Raw genomic sequence first — 27,816 nt, 5'->3', positions numbered from 1 at the left:
GGCGGCGCCGCGGAAGGGGCGCTCACCCCGGTGAGGCGCGGCCGGGGCATGCCGGGCGAGCCACAAGGTGAGCGCCCCATCCCGACATGCACCCGGGACGGCGGAAGGGCCCTCGGGCGCTGCTCCTCGCCAGTCCCGGCCGCAGGCACTGTCCCCTCCCCCAGCACCGCCCCGTTCACGCCCTTTCAGCGCACAGGGGGTGGTGCCACAACGGGCTGGGCGTGGCGGCGGAGCGAGGCTCTTTATGCGGCGGGAACCCGGCGGCCGGAGCTGCGCGCGGTTGCGGCGTCGGAGAGGAACGACCCGGGCGGGGGCAGAGGGGGGCGCGGCGAAGGCGAGGAGCCGAGGCGGAGGAGAAAGAAGAGGAAGGAGCGCGCCGGCCGGGGTGCTCCTATTGTTCCGCACCTGCGCCGGCCGGGACACGTGGCGCCGCTGAGCCCCGCTCCTCGCCCCCCGTCGCTTGACCCGCGCGCAGTCTCCCGGCACCATGGGCAAGGGGGTGAGCGGCGGGGCCGGGCCGGGGCGGGAAGTGGGAAATTCAAGGAATCGGACGGTGGCCGGTGCGTCTTTCACTTCGGCAAGGCTGCGCTTTGTGTGTGCCGGGCTGGGGCGGCCACGTCGGGCCGGGTACGAGGGCGGCCGCGGCCGTTGGCGAGCGGCGCCGGTGCCGCCAGCCCCAGCAACGTGCGAGGGCCGCCGCCGCCCGCGGGAAGGAAGAGCCGGCCGAGGGCGTGGCGGAGCCCGGGACGAGGAGCCGGCGTCCCAAAGCCCCCGGCTCCTCCTGGAGGCCGTGTCTCCCCGACGAGGGGCCTCTCGTCCCACCGTCCCCGGGGCTGGTGTTATCTGGTGGCCTTGCGGAGCTGGGGAGGGAGCGCGGCTGCTCCCGGGGCTTCTGAGAGTACTTTAGACTTTCCTTGAGACACGAGGGCCCGGCGTGGGGGGGGCGGGAGAAGGGGAGCCCTCAGCGTTATTAGGGCTGATTTGCCTGTTGGTAGCAGTGAGCGTGTGATGGGAGACGGTGGCAGAAAAGAGGCGGACACGGCTGAGGTCTCCTGTTCACTGGGGCGATAACTTGGCGCAGAAGGCTGTGCGGTTCCTGCAGCGGTTTTTGCCCCTGGATCAGCATTGTTTCTACTCATATAGGAAGGAGAAGTCTTTAATTCAGACCGTATCTTCTAACTAAAGAAAAGTGCATGTGAAGGCTATTGGGGGATTTTGTGCTCCAGCACCCGTGTGTGGAGCAGAAACACCTCTTGGCTTGCTCTGATTTCATTTTATGTCAGAAAACTAGAGACTAGTTTCTGGGGTTTGTTGCTTGGATGTTTGTTTTTTCCCTTCGAATCCTTCCCGGTATGTCTTGTATAGTTGGAGGTGTGTAGGTTCTTGCTTACTTTTGGTTTAGACGCATTCCTGTAAAATTCCCTGATTTCTCTGCTTCCTGAGGAGAGACTGACCGTGCAGGGCCATGGCAGCGGTGGTAGCCTGCTCCCTGCCAACAGGTGTTCTGTGCTTCCCAAGCGCTGTTCAAACATTGACTTGACTTTGTATTGTCCTCATCGGTGCAGTACAGCAGCAGCAATGTTGACATAACTGCATGAGTAGTAGGGAGAGCTGCAAGAACATGGCTGAATGGAGAGTTGCTTGGAAAATGGGGTGCGTGGGGTGGGCTTTCAGCACTTGTTCTGTGTATGGGGTTTCTTTTCCTAAGGAAGTTCTTCTGTTGCTTGGCAGCCCAGCCTGTTGTATTTAAGTCCAGTAGGCAACAGGCTGTATGGACAGTAAAATTCATCTAGGAGATTAAACACTGAGGAGAGATCTGGCAGTGTGCGCAGTATTCTGAATCTTTTAAATGATCAGAGCAGCCTTTGAGTTGTGTGTATGCAGGACTGCAGCACAAAAGGCTTCAGGGGCTTTGCCTGCCTTGGTGGGACTAAGGAAAGGTACAAACACCTTCCAATGTAGAGAGCTGTCTTGCTCCACTTCAGATTTCGGAGGTTGCATGGATAATAAAGCAATTAGCCTGAAACTGAAGCGCCGCCACAAGGGATAATTCAGCTGGGATAATAGGGCTGCCTCATGCTTTCTGCTAGCAAGTCACAAGATTTGCTCCTTCGGCGCTGAGAATGGGTGCGTATGACTGGGGACCCCCTGGAAAACCGGGCATGTGGGAGAGCGAGGCAGTGAAAAAGGCGGAGTGTGGATGCAACACTGAGCAGCATGTGCCTGCCCTGAGTTAGGGTGCCCAAAAGGGAAACTTCTTTCCCATGGGTGCACGGGATGGAAGAGGAAAAAGGAGCGTAAGTGTGAGAAAACAAGTTTCTTCTCTCTGTGGCTGTGAAGCTGAGTCTGTTTTACTTTAAATGGTAATGGGGCAAGGGAAGGGCCAGCTGCTGCTACGAAGCCCAAAAAGCACATTATCCAACGAGGGGGGGTGTGTGTAGCTAGTGGAGGAAAGCACTCTGGATTTCATTCCTGTTCAGAGCTGTCTGGAAGCTGTTGGTAGACAGCAGCATGTTTCACTCCATCTCCCTCGCTGTGCGGGCATTGCGTGGAGTTGGTGGTGTGCTTGGGGTCACTTCTGGAGGTCAGCTTTGCCCTAAAGGCCACGAGGAGGAGATGTCCTTAATTCAAATCGTATCTTCTAACTAAAGAAAAGTGTGTGTGAAGACTGTTGGAAACAGTAGTGAAGACTTTTTGAAGCTGGATGCTGTGATCAAGCGCTCTTGTGTGGAGCAGAAACACCTCTTAGGTAGCTCAGATTTCCTTGAACCCCAGTTAAGGGCTTTTTCCCCGTGTCAGGAACTAGGAAGGTTTATCGCATAATGGAACCAACTGAGGGGAAAAAATGCAAATCAAAGCAATCCTTATCTGGTGCAATTAAAGAAAAATCTTATATATTTACCTTCCCCTTCCCCCATCTTATTCATTCCTTTATTACTATGGCTATTTTATGGCAGTTCACTTTTTATTACTGTAGCTAGAGACAGTCCTTTTTCCAAAGAAAACCCTGGGCTTAATCAGCACGGGTTTCTGGAAAAACAGGGGAACATGGACCGGGGCCTCTGGCAAGTGAGGTGAGCTGTACAACCCACTCCAATCCTGATCTGCTGAAAACTGCAGCTCATCCTTCACCCAGGCCTTTCCAAGGGGTAGCCTTCCCCAGCTTGTCTAGGGGAAAACTGGCTCCTGTTCACTCATCTTGATGTGTTTGTCAACTACTAGAGATGTCTGGAGTTATGATGACTATTTATTACGGGCGAAGAAGTGAGGAAGGTGACTCTTTGTAGTTGGCACAGCACCGAAAAACCCAGGCTGGGCTACTCAGCTGTGCAGTGATGACATTTGAAAAGCCCTCTCTGCTCTTGGGTCTTCACACATCTCCAGAGCAGTAGAGTTGTTTGTCCTAATACCCAGACAGGGCTTAAGGTGTGTGGATGGTCCTTGTTTTATCCTGATTATTAAAAACCTGATTAGGTTTACATCTCTTCTCTTGGGAGAAGAGCTTGTCCTTTCATAATTTGGGAAGCAGCAGACAGTGCACAATTAGCAATTACTAGCTGTTGAGTAAAAACTGCCTTGTACTGTCCTAGATGCTGAGAGTGATCAATTGATGCGGTTTACATTTTTGATTCAAGATAGGAGATTGAAGGCAGCTCTTGGGAGGGAGTAAGAGGGATCCAAAGAAGCCGTTCCATCTCTTGCTAGGATTACATAGGGTCATGGAACAGAGTTTCCAGTCCAATAGGCGGAGTAAGTTTTATGACTCATCTGGTTAATATATTTACTGTCTCATAAGGCAGCAGGACAGTAACTTTTCTGTTTTCTCTGCACAATTGATTATAATGACATAAGCAGTAAAACAGACCAGGCCTCCAGAGACTGCATAATTTGTTTTGGCTTTTACTTGACATTTCTTGTTGGATTAGGTGATCTTAGAACAGGGTACTTCTGAGCTTGTCTGCTAATTTGTACCCCTCCTGTTTCCTGGTCAATCATGGCTTGTATTGAGAACATCAGCCATGAATGGCTCAATTAGTCCAGAGCGGAAAATCATCAGCTGTAGCTGAAGACAATAGGATTTTCTGGGGGATGTATAAAACTTCTTACACTGGTGTGTACAAATGTTGTGCTTAAGCCAGTGGAAAAAGAATAAATCTTGCATGGAAAAAAAAGAAGCAGCATTGTTTTTTTTCTGAGGCAGTTTTGATGAGTCAGTTCTTGGGCTAAGTCAAGGAACAGGGGTGACATTTCTGATGAGACAGACCTTCCTTTGTGTTCAGGCCATGTGATTAAATCGTGATAAGATGTGGATGTGGAGTACCACAGGCCTTCTTCTCTTTGTATAACAGGAAAAGAAGGGGAGAGCAGGGAAATCCTACAGCGCCGAGGTGGGATGAAAACCTCTTCCCCTGGCAGCCCAGCCAGCACAAGCCTTTGTTGAACTGATTGGGCTCATCTTGCAGGAAGGGAGGCAATGGCCCCGGAGGCACAGAACAGGGGCAGGACTTGGACTCTGATGCGTGTGTCAAGTTCAGATTTGAATGATTGAGCAGGAAGTTCAGATTCTGCATGAAATGATCCTGTAACAAGAGCTGAAGCTGATTCTCCTGACTTACCTACTTACCTTTTCAGTAAGGGTGGGATGTAGTAATAAAGCAACAGAGGGAAAGTACTGAAAGTATTGTGCTTTTTTTTTTTTTTTTCCAAGCTGGGGAATTGCTGAGCTCCTCTGTACGATAGACTCCATTAAGACCCAAATACTTGGGTGCTTAAAGAAACAAGTAACTCTATCCACTCTTTGTTCTGACTGGAGCTGATCGCTGGGGTTTTTGGGTTTGTTTTTTTTGGTTGCTGTTTTTTTTTAAAGCAAATCATGCTTGAACAAGGGCAATGAGCCTTTCATGTTTGCCCACTTGTAGATTGATTTGGCTGCAGCTGAAAAAGCCTAAGCACTCCTATATTCCTGGGTTATTCACTGCCCCCAGTGAGAAACTGTATTTCTCGCAGTAGTTTCAAAAAACCAGGAGGTTTTTAGACCACCTGCAAGCTGCCAAGTTTTTCTTGTGGATAAGGGGTGAAGCTGGAGGTGATGGAGTGGTAGTCAGACAAGGCACTAGCTCCTTCACCTTCATTAGGAATCGTATCAAGCAGCAATCAAGAGGCATGTGTTTTGTGCAGGGCCGTGTTTGGACTTGTCTGCCATAGCTCCAGCAGAAGTCGAAGTTGTTTCCTTCAGAGACTGAAGAAGAGAGATGTTTGATGGTGGCTTTTTGTGAATTGCCCTGTGGCAAATTCCTGTGATGCAGGAATGCAAGGACCTTGCTGGTTTAAGTACCTGTGGCTTTCACTTTTTTAAGAAGGGAAATGGGAGTTTAGGTGCAGGGAAGAGAATGTCAGGAATGCTGACAGTCTGGAGTTCTGTGTCCTTTTCCTGGATCAGTGGAAGCAAATAGCTTTGCTCTGCTGTACTTATTAAAAACCGTTTCCATTGCGCAGCTTCGCGGTGGCATGCAAAGCTTGCCTTTACTGAGTAGGGCAAGGGGAGACTTCTGTGCATGTGACTATGCAGCTACAGTCACACACGTAGCCAGAGTGTTGCACACAGAGCTTTCTCAGCACAGTAAAAAAAACCCTTGTCTAGATGTGACTGATGGGTTCTTTCAGAAAAGTAATGGTCATCCTTTTTTTTTTTTTTTTAATGCAGTTTCACTTTTGGTTTTGGTTTGTACTTCTCTCAAAACAGATAATAATTTCCTGTGGTAGCTGCTCATCAGGACAGGTCTTGGATGCAAACAGTAGTTCCTGTGTCCAGGTCACTTTCAGGAATCCAGCTCTCAGGAGTCCAGTTCGTGGTTTGAGGTGTTCATGCAAAGAGCAAGCAAGGCAATGCCTTTGAAACTTTTTCTTAATCTCGTTAAAGATTTGACTCTGGTGCCACTAAGTGCTGTTTCATCTTAAAGTTCTTCTCAGGGATCTTATTAGGTGAAAATCTCATCACATAAAACTTGGCAGAGTGTGGGGATGTAATTGGTCCCACACAGAAGGGAACAGAAGATTAAGTGATGTTTATGTGCACTAAGTCATCATTTGTTTGTCCTTAGATGCTTGTTTACCCCATTATGATTAGATCTAAATCTTTGCGTGATTTCATGTAGAATTAACCATAATAAAAGTGAATAAAAATCCTACTGAATAAAGAGGCTTTAAGCAAATCATTTGCTCTGTGAGGTGTAAGCAGGACTAAGCGCAGATTGAATCTGCAGAAGTGTACTGCTACTTTGTATACCATTCTTGCTGCTCAAACTGCCATAAATTGAAAGCAGATTCCTGTTGTGTAAACTGGCCAGCTAGTTTGCCAAACTGAGAATGAAAGTGTTGGAACTTAGCCCCCAGAATAGACCAGCAGAGGTACCACCTCTTATTTATCTACAGTTGATAGGCTGCTCCTCACCAGAGGATGTGGAAGGCTGGGAGGGAGGAGAAGGAGTTAATGTCCTGAAGGAAACATACGTTTGCTCTCAGGACTTGGTTTCTTCTGCTCTTCATCACTTTTTCAGCTTGAGCCAGGGCTCACATGTCAAGACTGCCTGAATAGTGTATAGCTTGCTTACCTCCTTGCTAGGCTTGCACAATGTCTGAGTCTAGTCTGTGTATTGGGTATGATACCAAGCAGACTTCTCTCTTCACTAGCTTGTTTTTATTTAATGTAGTGGCATAACTGTCATAGAATCATGTAGGTTGGAAAAGACCATTAGAATAATTGAGTCCAACTGCTAACCCAGCATTGCCAAGTCCACCACTACACCATCTCTCCAAGTGCCACATCTACACATCTTTTAAATACTGCTGGTGACTCAACCAGTTTACTGGGTATCCTATTCCAGGGCTTGACAGCCTTTTCTATGAAGAAATTTTTCCTAACAGCCAATCTAAACCTCTCCTGGCACAACTGGAGGTAATTTGCCCTTGGCTTGTCGCTTCTTGGAAGAATAAACCAGCACCCACCTGGCTACAGCCTCCTTTCAGGGAGTTGCAGAGAGCAGTAAGGTCTCCCCTGAGCCTCCTTTTCTTCAGGCTCAACAATCCCAGCTCCCTTAGCTCCTCATCAGACCTGTGCTCCAGACCCTTCCCCGGCTCTGTTGCCCTTCTCTGGGCACTCTCCAACACCTCAATGTCGTTCTTGCAGTCAGGGGCCCAGAACTGGGCACAGCACTCAAGGTGCAGCATCACCAGTGCCAAGCACAGGGGTACAATCACTGCCCTGGACCTGCTGGCCACGCTGTTGCTGACACAGGCCAGGATGCCATTGGCCTTCCTGGGCACATGCTGGCTCATGTGGAGCCACTGTTGACCCCCAGGTCCTTTTCACTGGGCAGCTTTCCAGCCACTCTTCTCCCCACCTGTAGCTCTGGCTGGGGTTGTTGTGATGCCAAGGCAGGACTCAGCACTTTGCCTTATTAAACCTTGTATTGTTGGTCTCAGCTCATCAATCCAGCCTGTCCAGATCCCTGTGCAGAGCCTTCCTGCCCTCCAGCAGATCAACCCTCCTGCCCAACTTAGTATTATCTGCAAAGCGACTAAAGATGCACTCGATCTGCTTGTCTGGATTACTGGTAAAGATATTAAACAGGACTGGCCTCAGTACTGAGGCCTGGAGAACCCCACTGGTGGCCAGATGCCAGCTGGATGTAACTCTCTTCACCACCACTTTCTTGTTTCAGCCCTCTAGCTGTTTTTTACCCAGCACACAGTGCACCTGTCCAAGCCACAAGCTTATCCAAGCAGCCTGTTTCTCCAAGAGAGTGCTGTAGGAAACAGTGTCAGAGGCTTTACTGAAGTTTAGGTGGACAGCTCTAATAAACTGTAATAATTTTGTCTGCCTGGCAGCCTTGTGTGTGTATAGTTCATGTCTGCTGCTGTGGAATTTGACTGTAAGATGTTTCTAATAATGCTGAATCTTCCCTTACAGGCTGGAAGAGACAAGTATGAGCCCACTGCTACATCAGAGCATGGCGGAAAGAAGAAGGGGAAAAAGGAGAGGGACATGGATGAACTTAAAAAGGAAGTTGTGATGGTAAGAGTGCAGGGCACAGAAAGAGCAGCTTTAAGGATGTTTGCTATGCCCAAAGCCCTGTCCCTAACCTGACTAAAAGAGAAACGAGTTAGTGTGCTGACAGTATGGTGTGACTGAAGGTGCTGATCTCCCTTCTCCTCCCCTCTGTCCCCAAGTCAGATGTGCTGTAAGTGTTTCAGCATCAATATAAGCATACAGTAGACCCTGGCAACATCACTTCTCAAAAGGCACTTGACACAGAACCCAAGTCTGTGCTTGCCTGCACACCCATAGCACAGTATGGATGTATTTCCTCAGCTCTGCATAGCAGCATTACAGGCTTTATTGTGCTGTCATGTGAGTGGGACTGCTGTTTTCATTCCAGCTGAGGAGTTGAGGCTGTACAGCTCCATTTACTGCTGGCTTCTGCTCAGACTGACCTCAGTGTTATTCCTTCTAATCATGTTTGAGGCTGTGGGGAGTGTCTCCCATCTCCATCTGTGCAAACTAGATGATGTTGTATCTGTCTGTGAGCATCATCTGGCTTAGATCTGCTGTCCTTAAAGGTGATGCAGATGTTGGTTCTGCTCCATGGGTTTGAGACTGTGCTTTACTGTTTTTGACCCCTCTGTTAGGAAGAGGGGGTTCTAAATATTGTTCTAAGATTACATTCTGTGTTCAGTAGAGATGTGTACTTAAAGCATCTGCTCCTCCAGTGCAAGTTTTTAAGTGAGGTACTGCTCTGAACCAACTCAGTCCAACTGAAAAATAGCCAGGCTATGAAAAGAAGCCTCTTCAGGGAAAGAAACACTTCCCCCAAAGTCGTGCTTAATATGGCAACACTACTTAAAAATGTGTGAAATTACAGGTTTAATCTTCAGTGCATTCCTACCTTCCCAACTCCTTTCTTTCCATTCCTCTCTCAACCTCCCAAAAAAACCCACCCACTGAGGTTTAACAGAATCTGCTGGGGGTGTAAGGACTGCACTGAGTGAAAGTCAGACTTTTTCAAATAAGCTTTCAAGTACCCAAATAGTCACAAGAATGCTAAAGATTAGACTGTGCTGAATTCCAGAATGAGTTTGAGATTTCTCTTCACAGAAAGGATGAGCTAGAGTCCTGCTATCACACCATTACAGATAGGAAACCTGGGGTGGGAAGTAGAATTGCTGAGCTCTTTTCTCAGATTCTTTTCTCTTCCAACTATTTGTCTTTCAGGATGACCACAAGCTGAGCCTTGATGAACTTCATCGTAAATATGGAACAGACTTGAATCGGGTAGGTAAACATTGTATTCCTTTCTTCTTTGCCCTGATCTGAAAAGAAACAGCCACAGCTCAGAGCACTTCACAAAGGGAGATCTGGGTGGTCTGATTTTGGCATGGTATTTTTTTTCTTTTTGTGTTTAATCTCCTGTCCTCCAGTTAAGTTTCTCAGGCTTTGGGAGAACTGTTGAATTCACAAATACTTCTCTTTATCCTCCCACTGAACAACTTGACTGCAATACTTTAGCAACTTTGCTTCTAACAAAGTCACTGTTATCTGCCTCTGAGTCGTTCAAGGTCAAGTTGATTCTTGGTGTTATTTTTTTCTGGAGGAGCATGTAATGAGGACACATGTTTGTTATATTGCAAATATAGTCTAGAGAGCTAGCACATGCCCAGACGCTCAATGATGGCTAGTACCAGTTAAAATTCTGCCTTTCTGCAGTAAGAGGTGTAAAAATATCTTAGGCTTCCTTAGAGTCCAGTGCAGAAGCACTGCAGTGGTTTTATACCTCTGCTGTTGTTTGCTTTGCTTAATGCATTTCTTGCATGATTGCATTTAGCATCAAGTCTGCTCTTTAAAACAGTACAGCTATTTCCATTTTTGTGTCCAAAATCTCGGCTTCTGAAAGCTGAACTTCCTGGAAAGTTCTTCCGACATGTCATCACTTTTATGGCCTCCAGCTTTCACTTGTTCCATAATTTGATGAGGGTGGATGGGGCTGTGCTGTTCCAAAGTCTGTGGCTGTAACCTCTTGTCCTGCCCTTCCTCTGTGTTCGTGGCCCATGGCCTGCAGGCTCCTCAAGTAGCATTCAGCATCCTCTAGCTCCTGTTCTGGCATTCAGCTCTCACATCCTGCACTTGTGTTGTGGAACCCTGGCAGCTTTGGACATCTCTGTTTTCTGTTAGCAGCTCCTTGTTGCTGTGGTAGAACTTGAGCAAATTCAGACCTACCTTGTGCAGTTGGGTCTTGCCACAATGCCTAAAAAGGAACCTCTCTTGTAGGGTTTGACTTCTGCACGTGCAGCTGAGATCCTGGCTCGTGATGGCCCAAATGCCCTCACCCCCCCACCCACCACTCCTGAATGGGTAAAGTTCTGTCGGCAGCTCTTTGGAGGATTCTCGCTCCTGCTCTGGATTGGTGCTATTCTGTGTTTTCTGGCTTATGGCATACAGAGCTTGATGGAGGAGGAGCCTAACAACGATAATGTAAGTAAAAATGTCTGTTTTACCTCAAAGGCAGGCTGAGCAGCCTTTTGGGCTCAAGGCAGATTAACTTCCTTTAAGCATTCAGTCCAGAAGCTTTTCCCATAAGCACGGGAAATTCAATGTGTGAGCTTAACGTGTTTTGGAGTGCTTCCACATAATGAAATGAACAGGCAACTTCCTTTGTGTTGTGTTAACAACACTAGCTTGTGGACAGCCTTTGTGTTCAAAATGTTCAGAGACTGCAAGTACCTTCATGTTTGTGATGGGGCACTTAAATGCCAGGTAATTAATTTGGACAAACTGGAAGCCTTTCAGGCAGATTGTCCTCTGACTCACTTTTTCTGCTCTTTGCAGCTGTACCTGGGTATTGTGTTGGCAGCTGTGGTTATCATTACTGGCTGTTTCTCTTATTACCAAGAAGCAAAAAGTTCCAAGATCATGGAGTCCTTCAAGAACTTGGTGCCTCAGGTATGGAATAAATAATTTCCTTGTTGTCTGGCAAGCCATAGCTTGTTCAAAAGTATGAATTGTTTTAAACATCATCTCCAATTGCAAGGGCCGGGCTGTTAATGTGGGTTACTAGCTCTTAATTTTGAGGGATCTGTGAGACTGCTCCAAGTAGCTATGCTAATAGGCCAAGGTAGTTCCTGAAAACCTGTGGGTTCCACCAGCTTGTTAACAATCACAGAACACTTTCTCCGTAGTCTGGGGAGTTCAGTAAGTGGTGTGATAAGCACTAAAATTTGAATTCCTTCATGGACAATCTGGATCATATCTGTCACACTGTCACAATGGTAACAAGGAGCTTTAATATCAAGAAAAAAAACCAACTTACTTTTCTTAAATAACATAGATATAAACACCTTAGTAGAAACCTTGTAGAAGCACAGCATAAAAGATTCTCAGATCTTTTGAGCCTTTTCTTACGAGTTGTTTTTGACACAGATTGTTCCTTCACTGTCTTTCAGCAAGCACTTGTAGTCAGAAACGGTGAGAAGATGAGCATAAATGCTGAAGGTGTTGTAGTTGGAGATCTAGTGGAGGTAAAAGGAGGAGACAGAATTCCAGCTGACCTTCGGATCATATCTGCACATGGTTGCAAGGTACGGTAGTGACAGGCTGTTAGGAAACTTCATTCTGAAGGAGGATGAATAAGTCTTCTATGCTGTGAATGGGGGCTGGAGTGGAAGAGAAGGATGGGGAAAGTACTTAGTAGGCATCTGTCTGCTCATGTATGACAAAGTACTCTCTTTCATGTAGGTGGATAACTCCTCACTTACTGGTGAATCAGAGCCTCAAACCAGGTCTCCAGACTTCTCCCATGAGAACCCACTGGAGACCAGGAACATTGCCTTCTTTTCCACCAACTGTGTGGAAGGTATGTGTGTCTCCTACTTCCCTGAAGTATGAGCAATGATATTGAGCTGTGTAGATAATCAGGGTGGAAGTTCCCATCAAAGTCCTTGCCCATTCCAACTGCACTACTCTAGAATGGATAAAGACTCCACAGCACTACTGGGTGTTTTGTTCTTGCTTCTTTCAGAGGAGCAGCTATGTGGTGTGTCTTCCAGCCTGCTTTATTACAAGTAAAAAATGTTGAAGTGCAGATAACATAGCATGAACCATGAGGTAGATCTGTATGAAGTACTACAATTGCAGGAAGTAGGAATGTCAGACGTGTCTGGCAGGACTTCTGCTGCAGCTCTGAATATGGGGTCTTTGTGCTGAAGCCCACCCAGGACATCTCTTCCACACCTACAGGATATTAAGCTGTGTTGTTTTTGTTTTCTCAAACCCACCCCTCTTCCAGGCACTGCCCGTGGCATTGTCATTAGCACTGGGGATCGCACTGTGATGGGCCGAATTGCCAGTTTGGCTTCTGGACTGGAAGGGGGGAAAACTCCAATTGCCATGGAGATCGAGCACTTTATCCATCTTATCACTGGAGTGGCTGTGTTCCTGGGTGTCTCCTTCTTCATCCTGTCCCTCATCCTTGAGTACACATGGCTGGAGGCTGTTATCTTCCTCATTGGGATCATTGTTGCCAATGTCCCTGAAGGGCTGCTTGCAACGGTTACGGTGAGTGAAGTTGGAAAAAAGATTGAATTTGGTCCTTAAGGAAGTGGAGTGCTTTATCTCAATGTGCATTCAGAGAGGTGAACACTGAAGTAATGGAAGTGAGTGTGTAGGGTTGGGCTTTATAAGTTCAGTGTATTTTAACTAATTTCCTGAATCAACGTCAAGTTCTGCAGCAATTATCTCATAAGGATGAGTCCCTAAGTTAGACCTGCCCAGAGGCTTGGCACCATACAGCTGAAGTGAGCAAGACTAGGAGTCCTTTTTCTGTGGCAATATGGGGTTTTCCTGCTACATCCATCAGAAACCCACACGCACACTAACCCTTCCGATCCTTAAGGGCTGGCAGAGGATCCAGCAGGCTTCACTCCAGCCCCAGCTTTTGGTCTGGGATCTGTCACAGGTTTCTCTAAGTTTGGTTTCCCTAAGAGAGGTCGTGAGAGTGTCTAGGTGTTCTTAGGTGTATGGAGAGTGGTGGTAGACAGAAGAAAATGCTTCCATGCTGCCTTAGGAAGCAGAGTAGCAACCAAGCCAGGAAATGAGTGGTTGGGAACTGGAACCAGATAACAGCCTCTAGCAAGAAAGTGAGCTGGAGCTGCTCACTTTCTACCCCAGCAACTTGCAAGCCTTATCACCACAGCTAATTTGGGCCTGCTCATATGTGGCTTGTCTTCACCTATTTTGAGAACTCTTATCGTTAGGAGGTGGCAACTTTGACTGAAATGTTAGTCCGAGGCATGTTATTTCCTTCCTAATACACTGAGGAGTAAGAGGCTGAAGCCTGTTCTGGAGGTTTTGTAATGAGGAAAATGTTTAAACCTAGCACCTGAGCTGAAGTGTTGCTGTTTATTTTGCACTGTCAGGGTGAGCAAGGAGTTTAGGCAATCACTGCAGGGCATGGAAGCTGGGTGTCATTCCATGTACACATTGAGTTGGATAGCAGTGTTATTCTGCACAAGTGCATCTAACCTGACATCTTCTTTCTTGTCCCCAGGTATGTCTGACACTAACAGCCAAGCGTATGGCTCGTAAGAACTGCTTGGTGAAGAACCTCGAGGCTGTGGAGACCCTGGGGTCCACATCCACCATCTGTTCTGACAAAACAGGCACTCTGACACAGAATCGTATGACAGTTGCCCACATGTGGTTTGACAATCAGATCCATGAGGCTGACACTACAGAGAACCAGAGTGGTAAGACAGCCTTGCTGTGCTTGAGGCATTTCATTAAAAGATGGCTTTTTCTGGGCCTGCCTGGACACTGGTACTTCTAAGAACCTGTGTTTGTAGCTCTTCAGTCCAAGTGATGTTCATAATGCAGGGATTTCTAACGTACAGTCTAGAATGGCATAAAAAAATTGAATTGACACTTAGAAAGCTTTAGCACTGTACCATGATTCTGTTTAATCCTTAAACTCTGTTTAGCCTGCCTTTTGTGCAGAATTACTCCACTGGAATTTGAACCTCTTAAATGTTCAGCCCCAGCACCACATGTTTGTCCTGTACATAGAAATATTCACAAAGTACCTGATTATCTTTGCTAAAATGTATCTTGATGAAATTGCTTAATCTTAAGTCTGTTGAAAGTATGGACAGCAGAAGTGTTGGCCCTGATAAAAATGACTTGAGGCTGGATGTAGATGGCAAGTTCCCATGTGGAACTAGATGGTTTGCCTTTGGGACAGGGGTTTTCCCAGAGCATCCAGGTTGTGTTTACATAGTGCCAGCTATGAATGTAAGTCTTTAGCAGGAAGTTTCTCCTAGTTGATAAGAATCTGAAAACTGTGTGCTGTACAACTGAGCGAAATGCTTATCTCTCCAGAACTGTTCAGTACAACCAAACTCAGGAGTTTCCTAGCTTTTGTCTACCTTGTGAAATGCTGTGTTTGCAACACATTATTAGCATAAATATTTTCCAGTGGTGCTGCTGCACCCTGTCCTGAGCCAGTCCAAAACGTCGTGCTTGTCTCCACTGCTTAAAAAAGCCACATTATTTAACACTAATGCAAAGTAATGAGCTATAAATAGATCTTTTGGAAGCCCTAGGCCTGGCAATGGTTGGCTTGGCTGCAGTGGAAGTAAACCTAGAAGATTTCACTTCATGGAAAGTATATTAGGTTATCGGTTAACTGTCTCTTCAATTCATCTCATTTAAAGCCAGCTTAAGAGCCAGAATGAGAGAGTATCTTCATTTAAGCATTGTTCCTTTGGGAGCTATTTCATCCAGTTCCTGGGTTGATAGATAAAGTGAGACAAGCTGGAGGTAGAACCCAGCATCCCTTTCTCAAGCCCTCTGAATGAGTGTTATTTGTACAGAATTTCTTGGCTTTGTCACTGTGTCCCTCTGTTGCTGCTGGATATGGCCATTACTGGAATCTTGAAAGCAGAGGCGTTCTTTTACACTGCTGCTGTCTTAAAATAATCAGTTCCTCATCAAGTATCTGGGAAGGGAGGAGGAATGAAAGAGATGCAGTGATGCTCTGAGTGTTTCCTGTTTGAGATAAAGGTTTCTTGGTCTTAAACCTGTGGGATTTTTGAGCTTATATGACTTCTTGAGGGGTGGCTTTTTGACACTCTTCCTCTTCTTCCAGGTGCTTCCTTTGACAAGAGCTCAGCCACTTGGACTGCTTTGTCCAGAATTGCAGGTCTCTGTAACCGTGCTGTGTTTCAGGCTGGCCAGGAAAATGTACCAATTCTCAAGGTGAGTTCCCAAAACAAAGTGTTGGTCTTGTTCCTCACCACCATCCTCTCATAATGGTGGTGAGATTACATCCTGTGGGTCACATGAACCTGCCAAGTAGAGGTAGCTGCCACTCTTAACCTTTTCTGCAGTCTAGCACTCTTAGGGGAAGTGTGCTGTGGGGAGGCGAGATGGGATTGAAAAGGCATTTTTCCCATAGCACAATCGCTGCCATCCACTACCATCTACACTCAGTTTGGGAGGCAGATATTTCACATAGGGCTAGCAAATAACAGAAAGCTTTCCTAGGCATTTCCCAGTATCTGGCTGTTCCAGGAATTGCTGTCTCTGGCATTTGTATAATTCAAAGCTACAAACACCTGGTGCTGGGAGAAGTAAACATCAGAGCAGGGGGAGCAGTGGTTGTGGGAGACTGGCTAGAGACAGTCTGCTCTCACTGGCATGTCTCCTTAAGCTTTCACTAGTTCAGTGCTGGTGCAAATGCTGGCATAGCACCAGTTCACATTCCTCCTTCTGAACTGTGACCCAGCCAAGGCTGAAATTAACCGTACAGTGCTTATAATCTGTCAAGTATTAGTCATGTTCCTTAGTAAACTTATTCCCAGGGGTGTTCTGATGCAATGGTAAGAGAGATGATGGAACAAACTATTTTTCCCCAGCACTCCTCTGACTGTATCTTAAATCTACAAAATGTGACCTGAAGTTAAAGAGCTGGAGTTCTTCCTGTTTAAGGAAGGCTTGGGAGAGGGAAGTCTTTAGATGCCAAAAAGTAGTACAGAAATGAAAAAAAAAGTTGCTCACAAAGAGAGAGACCAGAAGGGCAAGAAATACTTGGTTTCAATTGCAGCAAAGAAAGCTCCACCAGGGCATTGAGCACATACAGATCTCCTGGGCTGAGAACCCCCATCTCTGCCAGTGATAACCTCTATGAGGAAGGGACAGATCAAATTTCTCCCAGTGGCCTGATAAGTTGATGTTATCTTGGAGTGGGGGGCACATGGAAGTGTTTCTGTGTGCATGTAGTCAGTCTTCATCTCACAGTAACTGTTCTTCATGGCAAGCAACTTAGAGCAGTTCTTCTCAAAATTTACCCTCCAGCCTCACTTGGTCTGACTGTACCTGGTTATGTGACTTTGTCTAACCCTTTTAAAAGGCTTCTTGACTTTGTCACAAGAAGACTGCTGCCCTCTTAAGATGGGAAGCCTGGCTTTCTGAAATGCGGTACTTGTTGGCACTAGATAATAGAATTATTTATTCTTTGCTTTCATATAGTCTTATGTAGAAGTTGGGACTGGTCTGTGATGAATTCACTCTTAAAGTCTATTTTAAATATCCAATCTTCTGTGGTTGTATGTTTTGATAGTTGTCTTTTTTCCTCAGCGAGCTGTGGCAGGAGATGCCTCTGAGTCTGCACTTCTGAAATGCATTGAATTGTGCTGTGGTTCTGTCAAGCAGATGAGAGAAAGGTATCCCAAAGTGGTGGAAATACCATTTAACTCTACCAACAAGTACCAGGTAAGCAGGTGTGCTCTTGGAAGGGGAGCTGCTGTGTGAAGCACTTGTGCGAATTTGCGCACTGTTTGCCTCAAAACTTGTTCTGGCACCCACATCTTGTCTAGCCATTACTTGCTTGAAGACTGTTCTATAAATCTAAGTTAACAGACTATAGTTACATGTGTGGGAGCTGCACTGACACTAAGGTGTTAGCTGCTAACAAAGGATCAGATATGTTCTCAACCTGTGTAGCAGTAGTGCACAGAGCATGGAGTAACTCAAATCTGGGAATAGGAGTGAACTGCTGGGACGTGACCTTAACAGGTGGCACTTGAATACAGAACAGATCATTACAACACTTGCAGTTACACATTAATACCAAAGAATGCTCAGATTCGTTAGTTTGTAAACCTCTTTAAAGTATGGGTAAATGAGAACTAGAGCAGAATATCATGAATGGCCCTGAGCTGCCATAGTTGCAGAACACTGATGTTGATTACTGTGTCCTTCACAGTACATGTTTATAGAGCAGATTCATTTCTTCTACCCATAGCTGTCTATCCACAAAAACGCTAATCCATCAGAATCCCGTTACTTGCTTGTGATGAAGGGAGCTCCAGAGAGGATCTTGGATCGCTGCAGCACTATTCTTATCCATGGCAAAGAGCAACCACTGGATGAGGAAATGAAAGATGCTTTTCAGAATGCCTACCTTGAGTTGGGAGGCCTCGGGGAGAGAGTGTTAGGTAAGGAAAAGCAGCCTGATTACCTTGGAAAAGATTTGTCCTTCATGTTCCCGTGCAGTCCTCACAGATTAAGTGAAGGGTCACTCTGTTCCTGCAGTGTAACCATAGAAATAAGGTCACTTCCGCAATCCATGTAGGGACAGTCCTGCCTTTAATCTAAAAGGCAGCCTGCAGGGTCTGGTGTCTCCCGGCAGCGAAGTCACCTAGATCAAAATGCAGCAAAGCATTTGGGACCTTCATGGGACCACACAGTGTTGTTGGGTTTATTCCACTGCACAGGAACCAGGCTGTGTCTGGGCACCTAGCCACAGCTGGTAGTTATCAGGATAGGAGCGTGACTCCTGTCTCAACAGCCCTGGCTAAACCTCTGACTAAGCTGCCCTGTTATTCTTGCACAGCTGTTTGCAGAAGCAGTAAGTGTTCACTCTCTGCCTCCTGATGTGTAGGAACAGAGTAAATGTGGGTTTGATGTGTTACAGGATTCTGCCACTTGGCTCTGCCTGATGATCAGTTCCCTGAAGGCTTCCAGTTTGATACAGACGACCTGAACTTCCCTGTAGACAAACTCTGCTTTGTAGGACTGATGTCTATGATTGACCCACCTCGTGCTGCTGTGCCGGATGCTGTTGGCAAATGCAGAAGCGCTGGGATCAAGGTAATTTATTCCTGGGTTGAAAATCACCTCACTTCATACCTGGGGAAATAAAGGGCTTTCTTGACCTCTTGTATTACTGTAATGTGAGTGGATGAAGTAATTGATCAGGATTTAACTACTGCTATTTCAGGCTTAATTTCTAAGTTAAATACAAATGGTTGTGTGTTCATGAACTGATAAATGAGTGAAACTCCAAACTGCTAGGGCCCTGGCAGGTGCTGAGAGCATGGTGTCCCAAAGCACATGATTTGGCTTAGAGTGCCACAGTACTGACTAAAATGAGAAGGAAGCATCGGCTGGAGACAGAACTGGCTCCATTAGCTCAACATGAACAATTTCTCGTCTTCCATCCACCTCAATCCCTCGCATAGTGGTAGCAGGTTACTGCCTGTACCTCAGACTTGCTCTGTGCTAGTGCTTGCGAGTAGAACAGAAGACGTGTGGCCTTTTCAGTGTAAGGGACCCTGCCTTTTGGGCAGTGCTGCTCTGCAGTGTAGGCAAGGCTTCCATGGCAGTCTGTTTGCATTTCAGGTTATCATGGTTACTGGAGACCACCCAATCACAGCCAAAGCCATTGCCAAGGGTGTCGGCATCATCTCCGAGGGCAATGAAACAGTAGAAGATATTGCTGCTCGACTCAACATTCCTGTCAGCCAGGTCAACCCTAGGTAATGTCTGCTGGGAAAGGCCTGATCTGTTCAAAGAATTCTGCATTTGCCTCTCTCCTTGCCTTGGATAATCCCTCAGTATCTCCCCTCTGGACACGAAAAGATGGCATTTGCTTAGCTCGGCATATTGTGGCTCTGCAATGTGTATCATGAGTTATGTGAAGAATGCACAAAAGATTGCATTAAATGTGTGTGCCTTGTGTGTGGGAAGTACTTAAGAGTAAGACTGTAAGAGAGCGAAGGGAGCAGGATTTATGCCGGGTAGAGGAGTTGACACTAGTGCACAGCTACAAGCAGAATAAATGTCAGAAGGGAACTCTTCCTCTTAAGGGTTAATGCTTGCCTTCATAGCCTAGCTGGGACTGAGGCATCCTCAGAAAATGTGCTTTGGCATAAGCAGGCTGTTTGCAGAATGGCTGGGCTGTCTGCATTGCTTAGCTTGACCCAGCCTGTGTTTGGGCTGGAGGACAGCCATGTAGCTTATGAACTGTGAATAGAGACACCCTCTGAAATGAAATTGCTTGGGGTTTTTTTTTGGTTGGTTCTTTTTCTTTTTTTTTTTTTCTTTTTTTTTTTTTTTTAGATTTTGAGGGTAACTTCAAAACCCAGCAGTGCAGGCTGGGCTCTATGACTGAGCAGGTCAGCAGCTGGCTCTAAGGGTGGGGAAGGAATTTCCCTGTTTAAACTGGGTGATGTCAAGAGCTGCGTGGACAGTCTCCTAGACCTATAAGGGATGGTATGCTGGGCTGGAGAGAGGTGGTATTTTACTGCAGCCTGTAGGGTACCAAACCAGTCTAAATATAACATTGCATGCTTTTGTGGCCAAAGGGTGTAAATTAGTTGGAACTTGCATGGTGTGAACACTCTCTGTGAAGAACCATGTGTCACCAGTCACATGGTCATCAGTCTGTTGCAAAAAAGATTGCCTGCAGAAGACAGCAACATCTCTTGAAACCTTGGAAGTTACCTACCTGAGTTCCTTTTTTTCAGAGAGGCTAAGATTTGTGGGAACAACTAGTCTTTGCCTTGATGCCTTTTAGAAAGCTATGGAAAGAATTAATTTGCTCATGAGGGTTTTTGTCTGTTGCTTGGTTCTGTTTTGTTGTCTTTTTCTTGGTGTTCCCTATCTGCTTCTCAAAATTTTGAACATCAAACCTCTGTGCAGAGGCTGTCTGGATTAGTATTTAGTCATAGCAGAAGTTGTTCTTTTCCCAGAGCACTGAAGAACCTTATTTTTATGGAGCAAGTACAGCTAATGAGAAACTTAATGCAAAGTAAAACATACCTTATCTTGTTTTCAGGGATGCCAAAGCTTGTGTGGTTCATGGCTCAGATTTGAAGGACATGACTAGCGAGCAATTGGATGACATCCTGCTTCACCACACAGAAATTGTCTTTGCCAGGACATCTCCTCAGCAGAAGCTTATCATTGTGGAAGGCTGCCAGCGACAGGTAAAGAGAGGGAGAGTAAGGATGTCATATTAGAGAAATGCCCAGACATTTATATGTAAACTACCAGGCTGTTCTGCTGTTGAAGTGCTAGGGCTAAGTCTCCTCAGTGCCCGCATGTAAAGAGCCAGATTAAATCTGTCTGTCAGCAGCCTACAGCTGCTGATGTCAGGCTGCTCTACAATACATAAATATAAGGGTCTGACAGGAAAACATCTTCAGTTTGTACTGAGACTTTCTTCATCCTAGGATGTTAATTAGTAAACTTAATTCCTAAATTCTCTGGATGTGCTTGGGAGAGGAGGATCCAACATGCTCATGTGTTATCCAGTATGTCCTTTCGAGAGAGCACTGTGGTTCCCTTGATGAGCCTGATCAGAACAGGAAAAGGGTGAGGGGAGGGCAAGGAGGAACTGAGGTCTCTTTACAGCAAGGTGAAATAGTTTTTTGTGCTTCATCTGTAAGGTAGTAGAAAGCTTTTCTGCCAAAAACATGTCTTACATGATTATTTCAGTCTTGCTGTTGCTCTCTTTGTGACTAGGGTGCAATTGTAGCAGTCACAGGTGATGGTGTGAATGATTCCCCAGCCCTGAAGAAGGCTGACATTGGTGTTGCTATGGGTATTGCTGGCTCAGATGTCTCCAAGCAGGCAGCTGACATGATTCTCCTGGATGACAACTTTGCCTCCATTGTCACTGGGGTTGAAGAAGGTGAGTCTGTAACTTGTGTGCAGTGGTGGTAAAGTAACATGCTTCAGCATCCCCTCTGAAATAGAGGCACCTGGGGGGCTCTTCTTTGAACTTGCCTCCATGACAAGAGTTTTCAAGGAGAGCAGCACTTTTCCTCCTCCCTTTAAAGTTTTATTTCTTTCCATGGGTGTTCTGCATGAGCCTTTGGGGATGGGTAAGAGTAGGAAGCAGCTGAGTAACAAAAGCTACTTTGTGCTGTTGCCTAACACGTGACCTTACAGTCATCTTTGCCAGCTGAGTGTGACGTTTTCCTCCCTGATGGGGAGAAGTAGCTCTCAAACAGGAGCAGAACAGAGGGTCCCTCCAGGGGCTCCTGATGATGTCCAGAAACCAAGGCTCTATGCAGTGAGCCCTGAGTGCTGTGACCAGAAGTGTCACTCTCCACAGGTGTTGCTGTGCATGGAGCAGTCTCACCCTTACATAGAGAGAACCCTTTCATTTGCTGCACTAGCATTTTGCCATTTGGTGTTAGCACTGAGGCTGCCTGTGAGCTGCTTGGCTGCCTTCTGCTGACAAGTGAGAGTTACCCTGTTCTCTCTTCCTTCCCCAGGTCGTCTGATCTTTGATAACCTGAAGAAGTCTATTGCCTACACCTTGACCAGTAACATTCCTGAAATCACGCCGTTCCTGATCTTCATCATTGCAAACATACCCCTTCCTCTGGGAACAGTCACCATCCTCTGCATTGACTTGGGCACTGACATGGTGAATGTGGTTTTTTTGTCTCAAGAAAAAATGTGCATGTTCTTAGGTACCCTAAAGAAAGGACAGGTGGAAGGAAAATGCTTAAATAATTTCCTCTAGTGTTCTGATTTAAAGTAAGCAGCCATCTGATACTCCTTTTATTCACATTCATCTCATGGCTCTTGAGTCTGAGGATCTTCAGCTCCCTGTAAGAACAATCTGTGGAAAGGGAGGGGGGTAAGGTCCTTTTGGAAGATCCCTTTTGTTGGGGAGTGCTGTTTCTGGCACTGAATGCACAGGACAGGGAAGACTCTATACAGTGGAGAGTTGAAACTCTTCTAAGAGCAGTCCTGCCACCCTCAGGTCCCCGCTATCTCCCTGGCATATGAGCAAGCAGAGAGTGACATCATGAAGAGGCAGCCCAGAAATCCCAAAACAGACAAGCTGGTGAATGAACGGCTGATCAGCATGGCCTATGGGCAGATTGGTAAGCTGCTCTGTTTTCTCTGGCACCAGTTTGAACTTGGTGGTAGCAGGGGTTGTACACAATCCTGAGTCAGTGACTGCTCTGCTTATTTTGGTAGGGTTGAGGTTTGGGGTGTGTAAACCAGAACCTCAGGCTGTAAAGAACTTGCAATGATTCTTCCCCCATGGCTTATAGCGGTGGCTTGTGCAGCTTGATCCATTGAATCGCTTTCACAGTAATTTTGTTTAATTGCACAGTGCTGTAAAGGAACTGGCTGACAACCAGCTCTCCTCTGGTTCAGACTTGTTCAGCAAGAACATAGATCTCATTGTTAGTTTAATTAGAAGTAAAGGATTCTCTCCAGCATATCCCTAAACACACAGCATTAGGAGCTTTGATTAAAGGCAGCTACAGAGACGTGCCCAGTTCACAGGATGGGAGCTCACGCTTAATTGCAGCAGACCTTGGGAACCTTCTTGACTGTACTTTGCAAGGGTTGGGGGTGGGCAAGGCATAATAAGAATACAAAGAGAGTTTTATCTTTTGTCCTTGAGTATGGTGCCATCACAGCACAGGGCCAGAACAGAAGTAACTCTGTACAAAGTTGGGGGCAGAAGCTGCTCAGCAAAAGGATTGCAGCTGAGTTAGATGTTAGTGTGAACTATTTCTACAGCTGCTGCTTGGGACATGGAGCACTGCAAGGAGCAATTTTTAAGGTGGTTAGGGTTGCCTACAAACTGTTGTTCTGTTATAATTGTTCTGCACAGTAGCCTAATCAGTTTTATCATCCTTTCTTACCTATTTAGGTATGATCCAGGCCCTTGGAGGTTTCTTCACCTATTTTGTAATCATGGCAGAGAATGGATTCTGGCCTTCTGGCTTGCTAGGGCTCAGAGTTCAGTGGGATGACAGATGGATTAACGATGTGGAAGACAGCTATGGGCAGCAATGGGTGAGTTTTGAGGCTCACCCTAGAGGCTGCCAGCCAAAATATTAACACCTGCTGAACTTGGTGTGAGCACCAGAGAGCAAAGGCAGCGTGTCTGAACAAATGCTCTCTGCTTTGTCTGCTTCCTAGACCTATGAGCAGAGGAAGATAGTGGAGTTCACTTGCCACACAGCCTTCTTTGTCAGCATCGTGGTCGTGCAGTGGGCAGACTTGATCATTTGCAAGACCCGAAGAAACTCTGTCTTCCAGCAGGGGATGAAGTAAGTCAGCCTGTCCATGGAGGATTTAGAATTGAACTCTGTGTGTTCTCCAGCACACAGCACTCTAGTCCTTCATCCCAGCAGTGTCTGGGTGTTTTGGCAAAAGTCTTGACCAGACTGCCTTGGGAGTGGGTAAAAGACTGGGGGGTGCTCTCTTCCTTGTAGTACTTTCAGTTGTCAGGCTGGGACAAAGAAATAGTGGCTTCTGTTGGCATTGTCTGTGGAAGCTAGCCCACCTCACTAGCCCATAGACACTCCAGCACACAGCCTTGAACTCCTGGTCTTGTACATCAAGAGATCTCGTGGCATAAACTCCAGCTGCCTCCTGAATTTGTGATGAAATCAATTGCTGGTTGATTTGATCGTGAGCTGTCTCTGAAGAGACTTAAAATACCATCATGGCAACTCTACAGTTGCATTGGGATGATGGCCTGGTAGTCCCCACCTGATGACCTTCTGGGCTGGACTGGAATGTCTGTTTCCATTCACTCCCATGTGGCAGCTAGGTTGTTTTTTAGGAGATCATCTCTGAAAGTACTTTGTTCTTGACTTCCTTCCTGTCTCTTCTAGGAACAAGATCTTAATATTTGGTCTCTTTGAGGAGACTGCTCTGGCTGCCTTCCTGTCCTACTGCCCTGGGATGGATGTTGCTCTAAGGATGTATCCTCTGAAGTAAGTTGCATCATGCTTTTTGTGTAACAGATCGTACCACAGAACAATAGCGCTTGGGTGGGGAGATGGATGAAAGTAGTTGTGAACCAGTGGAGCATCAAACCTAGTCTTAAGAGTTCAGGCTAGAGGGTGTTAGTGATCCTTTGCTGTCCTGTGGCACACTGGGGTTTTCTTCACTGTGTGTGGAATGTTTATGAGGAGCCTCTTGTTCAGTGCCTCACTAAAAATCAGTGATACAACTTCAATACCAGTGTGCTCTAGTGCAGCTGCCTCTTGCACTTATTTCATGGAGTATTTTTATGGGAATGGTACTGCACCTCCAAAGAAAGCCAGTTAGATTGTGTAATTCATGGGCCAGATGACTCCTGGGTACTGAAGAACTGCTGATGACGTCTTGTGCTTTTTTCCTACATCTCTTGGGAAGAGAACAAGTAGTAAAGTCTTTTAAAAGCTGCTACGTAGATGCAGATGACCAGTTGATGCACACTAACTTTCCTAATGGTTGGGAAGGTGCCAACATTTTAAGTGTTACTCAACAGCATTGCAACACTTCATGGCAGAGTTTAGTCTTAAGCCAGAGGACTGTTCAAAGTTTAAGTGTCAGGAAATCTTCATGGAAAAAAAATAAATCCTGGTACATCTTGCATTCCAAGAGTTGGGTGCTGAAGTGTGAGCATTTCCTAACAAGAAAGCTGGCCTCTGCCCAGTGCCTGCAGCATCTGGATGTTAATATGTGTAAATCACGAGGGGAAACAATACAGTTCCAGCCAGCAAGGCTCTGGGCACAAAGGTTGTGTACTTAGAGGAAATATTGCTTGATTGGTAGGTGGGGAGGTGCTGGTACAGAGATCAGCAAAGGTGCCATGACGCACCTTGTGTTGGAATTATTATCCAAAAGTGAATTAATCTATTGCAGCAGAAAACCTGGTAGTAATGCTTGGCTTGGAGGATTCTTGACTGAACTGGCAAGCTGGGTCATGCCAGCCTTCTTGCACTTGAGTGTGCCATCAAGTCAGAGCTGTGCCAGGCCAAGAGCATCTCCACAGCCGTCTTCTCACTGTCTCCTCTCCCAAACAGGCCGACCTGGTGGTTCTGTGCTTTCCCATACTCCCTCCTCATATTCGTGTATGATGAAGTCAGAAAGCTCATTATCAGGCGCAACCCTGGCGGTAAGAATCTGCTGCTCATCTCTGTGTTTCCTTCCCCACCTCTTCATGCTGCTGAGTTCTCCAGAAACTCCAGCAAAGCTTGGGGACCCCTAAGCACTATTTGGGGCTGTATTCTGCTGTGTTTTCCCTTTCCTCAACATTAATTGTGTAGTTGGTCCAAATTAAGGCCTTCTTGCTGTCCCTACATTCTCTCCCATTATATAAAAGTACAGATGCACTGAAGTAGATGGAAATGACTGATTAATGCTTGGATAGCTCTAGAAAGCTGGAAGAGTTCCTGAAAGCTGGAGAACATCAATTTGGCAAGATATTCCCATTGTGGCAGGTCACTTATTAGCTCAGGTGCTACAGTGCAAGTTTTCAAGAACCTAAAAGGAGCTCTCATGAGCCTCATACTTGGTTTGCCTTGAGACTAACTCTGCTTTCTCCCTCCTTTTCCTTCAGGCTGGGTGGAAAGAGAGACCTACTACTAAAAAGTACCTGTAAAACATTCCACGCACAGCCCATGCCACCTCTCCACCATCTCCCCTGTGTGCATACTTCATCTTTGCAAGAGCAGAACTGTGTCTGAGCAGGAGCGAGCTGAAAACTAAAGGAAACATGAAGAAACGTGGACTGGAGGAGAAAGCAAGGGGGAGGTTGGGGTGGAGGGGAGTGTCCGACCATCAGTCCAGGGGGATGAGAGTTTGAGTAGTTTTATGTGCCTTTATGTTTTTGTAAAAGGAAACCGAAGATTTTATATGTGGATTTTTACAAATAAAGATGGATTATAAGAGGATGCCCCCACATGGTCTTAGGTGGATGTTTTTCTCAAGGCAAAAACTGGTTCAGGGCAGCCTCCCCACCCTGGCTTAGGGTGTGGTGGTGAGTGCAAGGGTTAGTCCCTGGCTTCCTGTTTTTGTAATAGGGAAGCAGAGCTGCTTGACCCACAGACAACAGCATGTATAAAAGCCCCAGTCCACCTTACACCAGCTCAGTGCTTAATGTGACAAACTGTTTGCCAGCATTTGCATCTCACAGCTCAGGAAGCTTCCTTGGCTGTGCATCTTGGCTTCTTTGAGCAAATGGAGCATTGAGTGGAGAGAAGAGCTGGCCCGCCTTAAGGGGCTCCTTGCTGGGTCCTGACTTGAGAGCAGGCTTCCACTGACTGTCATGGATCCAAGCAGCCTTGTTCTCAAAATCAACACTGATTTTCTTGCTTGCTTAGCCAAGCAAGGGATAGTGTTTCCTGGTGACCTCTGTGCATGGCACATGCCCTGTCCTGATACTGGCTCGTGCCTCCTGTGGAATGAGGGCAGGGGCTGATCATGGATTCTGCATCCTCCACTTCTGAGGAAGGTGTTGCTGTTGTCTGGGGTCTGAGCTGCCTCTGTGAGCTGAAGTGAGTCATGCTGCTTCCCTCTGAGTATCTAACCTTTTTCTGTATGCTTTGATTTACTGTTAATGCCTATATGGCTCTCTTTTGTGAGAACTCTGTGAGAGAGCTGGCCTTTTGCATGTGGGCAGTCACCATGAAGTCCTAACTATTCATTGCTCCTAGTGCTGTTATGCTAAAGCAAGCTGGAGATGCTTCAAGCCCTGTTCCTGAACTACTGGCCTGTGCCCTTCTTAGATATGTGTCTATCTCTGCAAAGGATCACTAAACCACCTCACCGAAAGGCTCTGCAATTAAAGCTCCATGTTGTCATCCCTCTTTCCTCATAAATTTTTGGTTTTTTAAGATGGTGTTTTAAAGCTGGGTCACTTACCTCATGTACTGAACAATATAAACTCAGAAAGCACTAGGGAGGGAAAAAATGAGAAGTTGAGGGTGGCAACTGTTTCACTTTGTCTTGGACACTCTACTGTGGAACCCCCAGTTGGAGATGATTAAAAATAATAATAAAGTCTTCCAATTGTTGGAGTCTGCCCATGCTAACAGTTGAGTTGATGCAACTGAGCGTGCGGTGATCCCAGTTGGGAAGGGGAGATGATGAGTTGCACTAAAGGAGGAACCAAAAAAGGTGGGATGTGTGTTACTGGATCTGATGATGACTGAGAGGTGATGCAGAAATGACACTCAGTCCACCCAGGCGTGACACTTCCTTGACTCGGGCATTACACTTCCTTAAACATTTTGGTCAGTGCCTGAGGCCCGCTGCAGTGAAGTTGCAAAATCAGTGTTGGTTGTCAGATGCTGGCAAAAAAAGGAAGAAAAAAAAAGTCCTGTTGCTCTCCCTGACATTTCAGCTTTAAACAGCCTTAGCACTGGGCTTCTCACTAAGACTCAAAGGTGTGGGTGAGGAGGGACTCCTGAAGGTCCAGCTGCTGCTCAGAACATCCTGGCCAGAGCTGGCCCCCTCCCCAGTCGCCCCAGGGCTCCCTGTTGGGCTGTCCTTGTGCTGCACTGTAGTTGAGGCTCTTTTCCAGACACATCCAAACACATCTTGCAGGAATGCTTTTTTGGCTACAGTTGCTGCTCAGGAGTTCCAGCTCACCTGGACATCTCACACTTGTCCAGGAGCATTTCTTGCACTTCATGCTGTGACTCACCAGTTTAGTTGCCATTTTC

At 46.4% G+C, this 27,816-nt stretch overlaps 1 protein-coding gene across 1 annotated transcript; it reads left to right on the top strand.

Annotated features, from left to right (window-relative positions):
• The first annotated feature begins 260 nt into the window (after positions 1-260).
• Positions 261-27,183, top strand: ATP1A1 (ATPase Na+/K+ transporting subunit alpha 1). Its single transcript, XM_036396381.2, has 23 exons — positions 261-499; positions 7,970-8,074; positions 9,272-9,331; positions 10,325-10,528; positions 10,883-10,996; positions 11,497-11,631; positions 11,789-11,906; positions 12,339-12,607; positions 13,599-13,797; positions 15,195-15,304; positions 16,685-16,819; positions 17,352-17,544; positions 18,024-18,199; positions 18,731-18,867; positions 20,169-20,319; positions 20,858-21,026; positions 21,616-21,770; positions 22,113-22,236; positions 23,022-23,167; positions 23,294-23,424; positions 23,995-24,096; positions 25,174-25,265; positions 25,710-27,183. The coding sequence occupies exons 1-23, from the start codon at positions 488-490 to the stop codon at positions 25,736-25,738; spliced, it is 3,066 nt and encodes a 1,021-aa protein (XP_036252274.1). The 5' UTR covers positions 261-487; the 3' UTR covers positions 25,739-27,183.
• The last annotated feature ends 633 nt before the right edge of the window (positions 27,184-27,816 follow it).

Source organism: Molothrus ater, chromosome 2 (assembly GCF_012460135.2).
Source record: "Molothrus ater isolate BHLD 08-10-18 breed brown headed cowbird chromosome 2, BPBGC_Mater_1.1, whole genome shotgun sequence".
NCBI classification, from domain to species: Eukaryota; Metazoa; Chordata; class Aves; order Passeriformes; family Icteridae; genus Molothrus; species Molothrus ater.
This window is presented reverse-complemented; position numbering and strand designations above follow the sequence as displayed.

Coding starts and splice junctions, on each gene's coding strand:
- ATP1A1 (XM_036396381.2), top strand. Junction 21,771..22,112: donor TTGACTTGGGCACTGACATG/GTGAATGTGGTT, acceptor TGCCACCCTCAG/GTCCCCGCTATCTCCCTGGC. Junction 24,097..25,173: donor CTAAGGATGTATCCTCTGAA/GTAAGTTGCATC, acceptor TCTCCCAAACAG/GCCGACCTGGTGGTTCTGTG.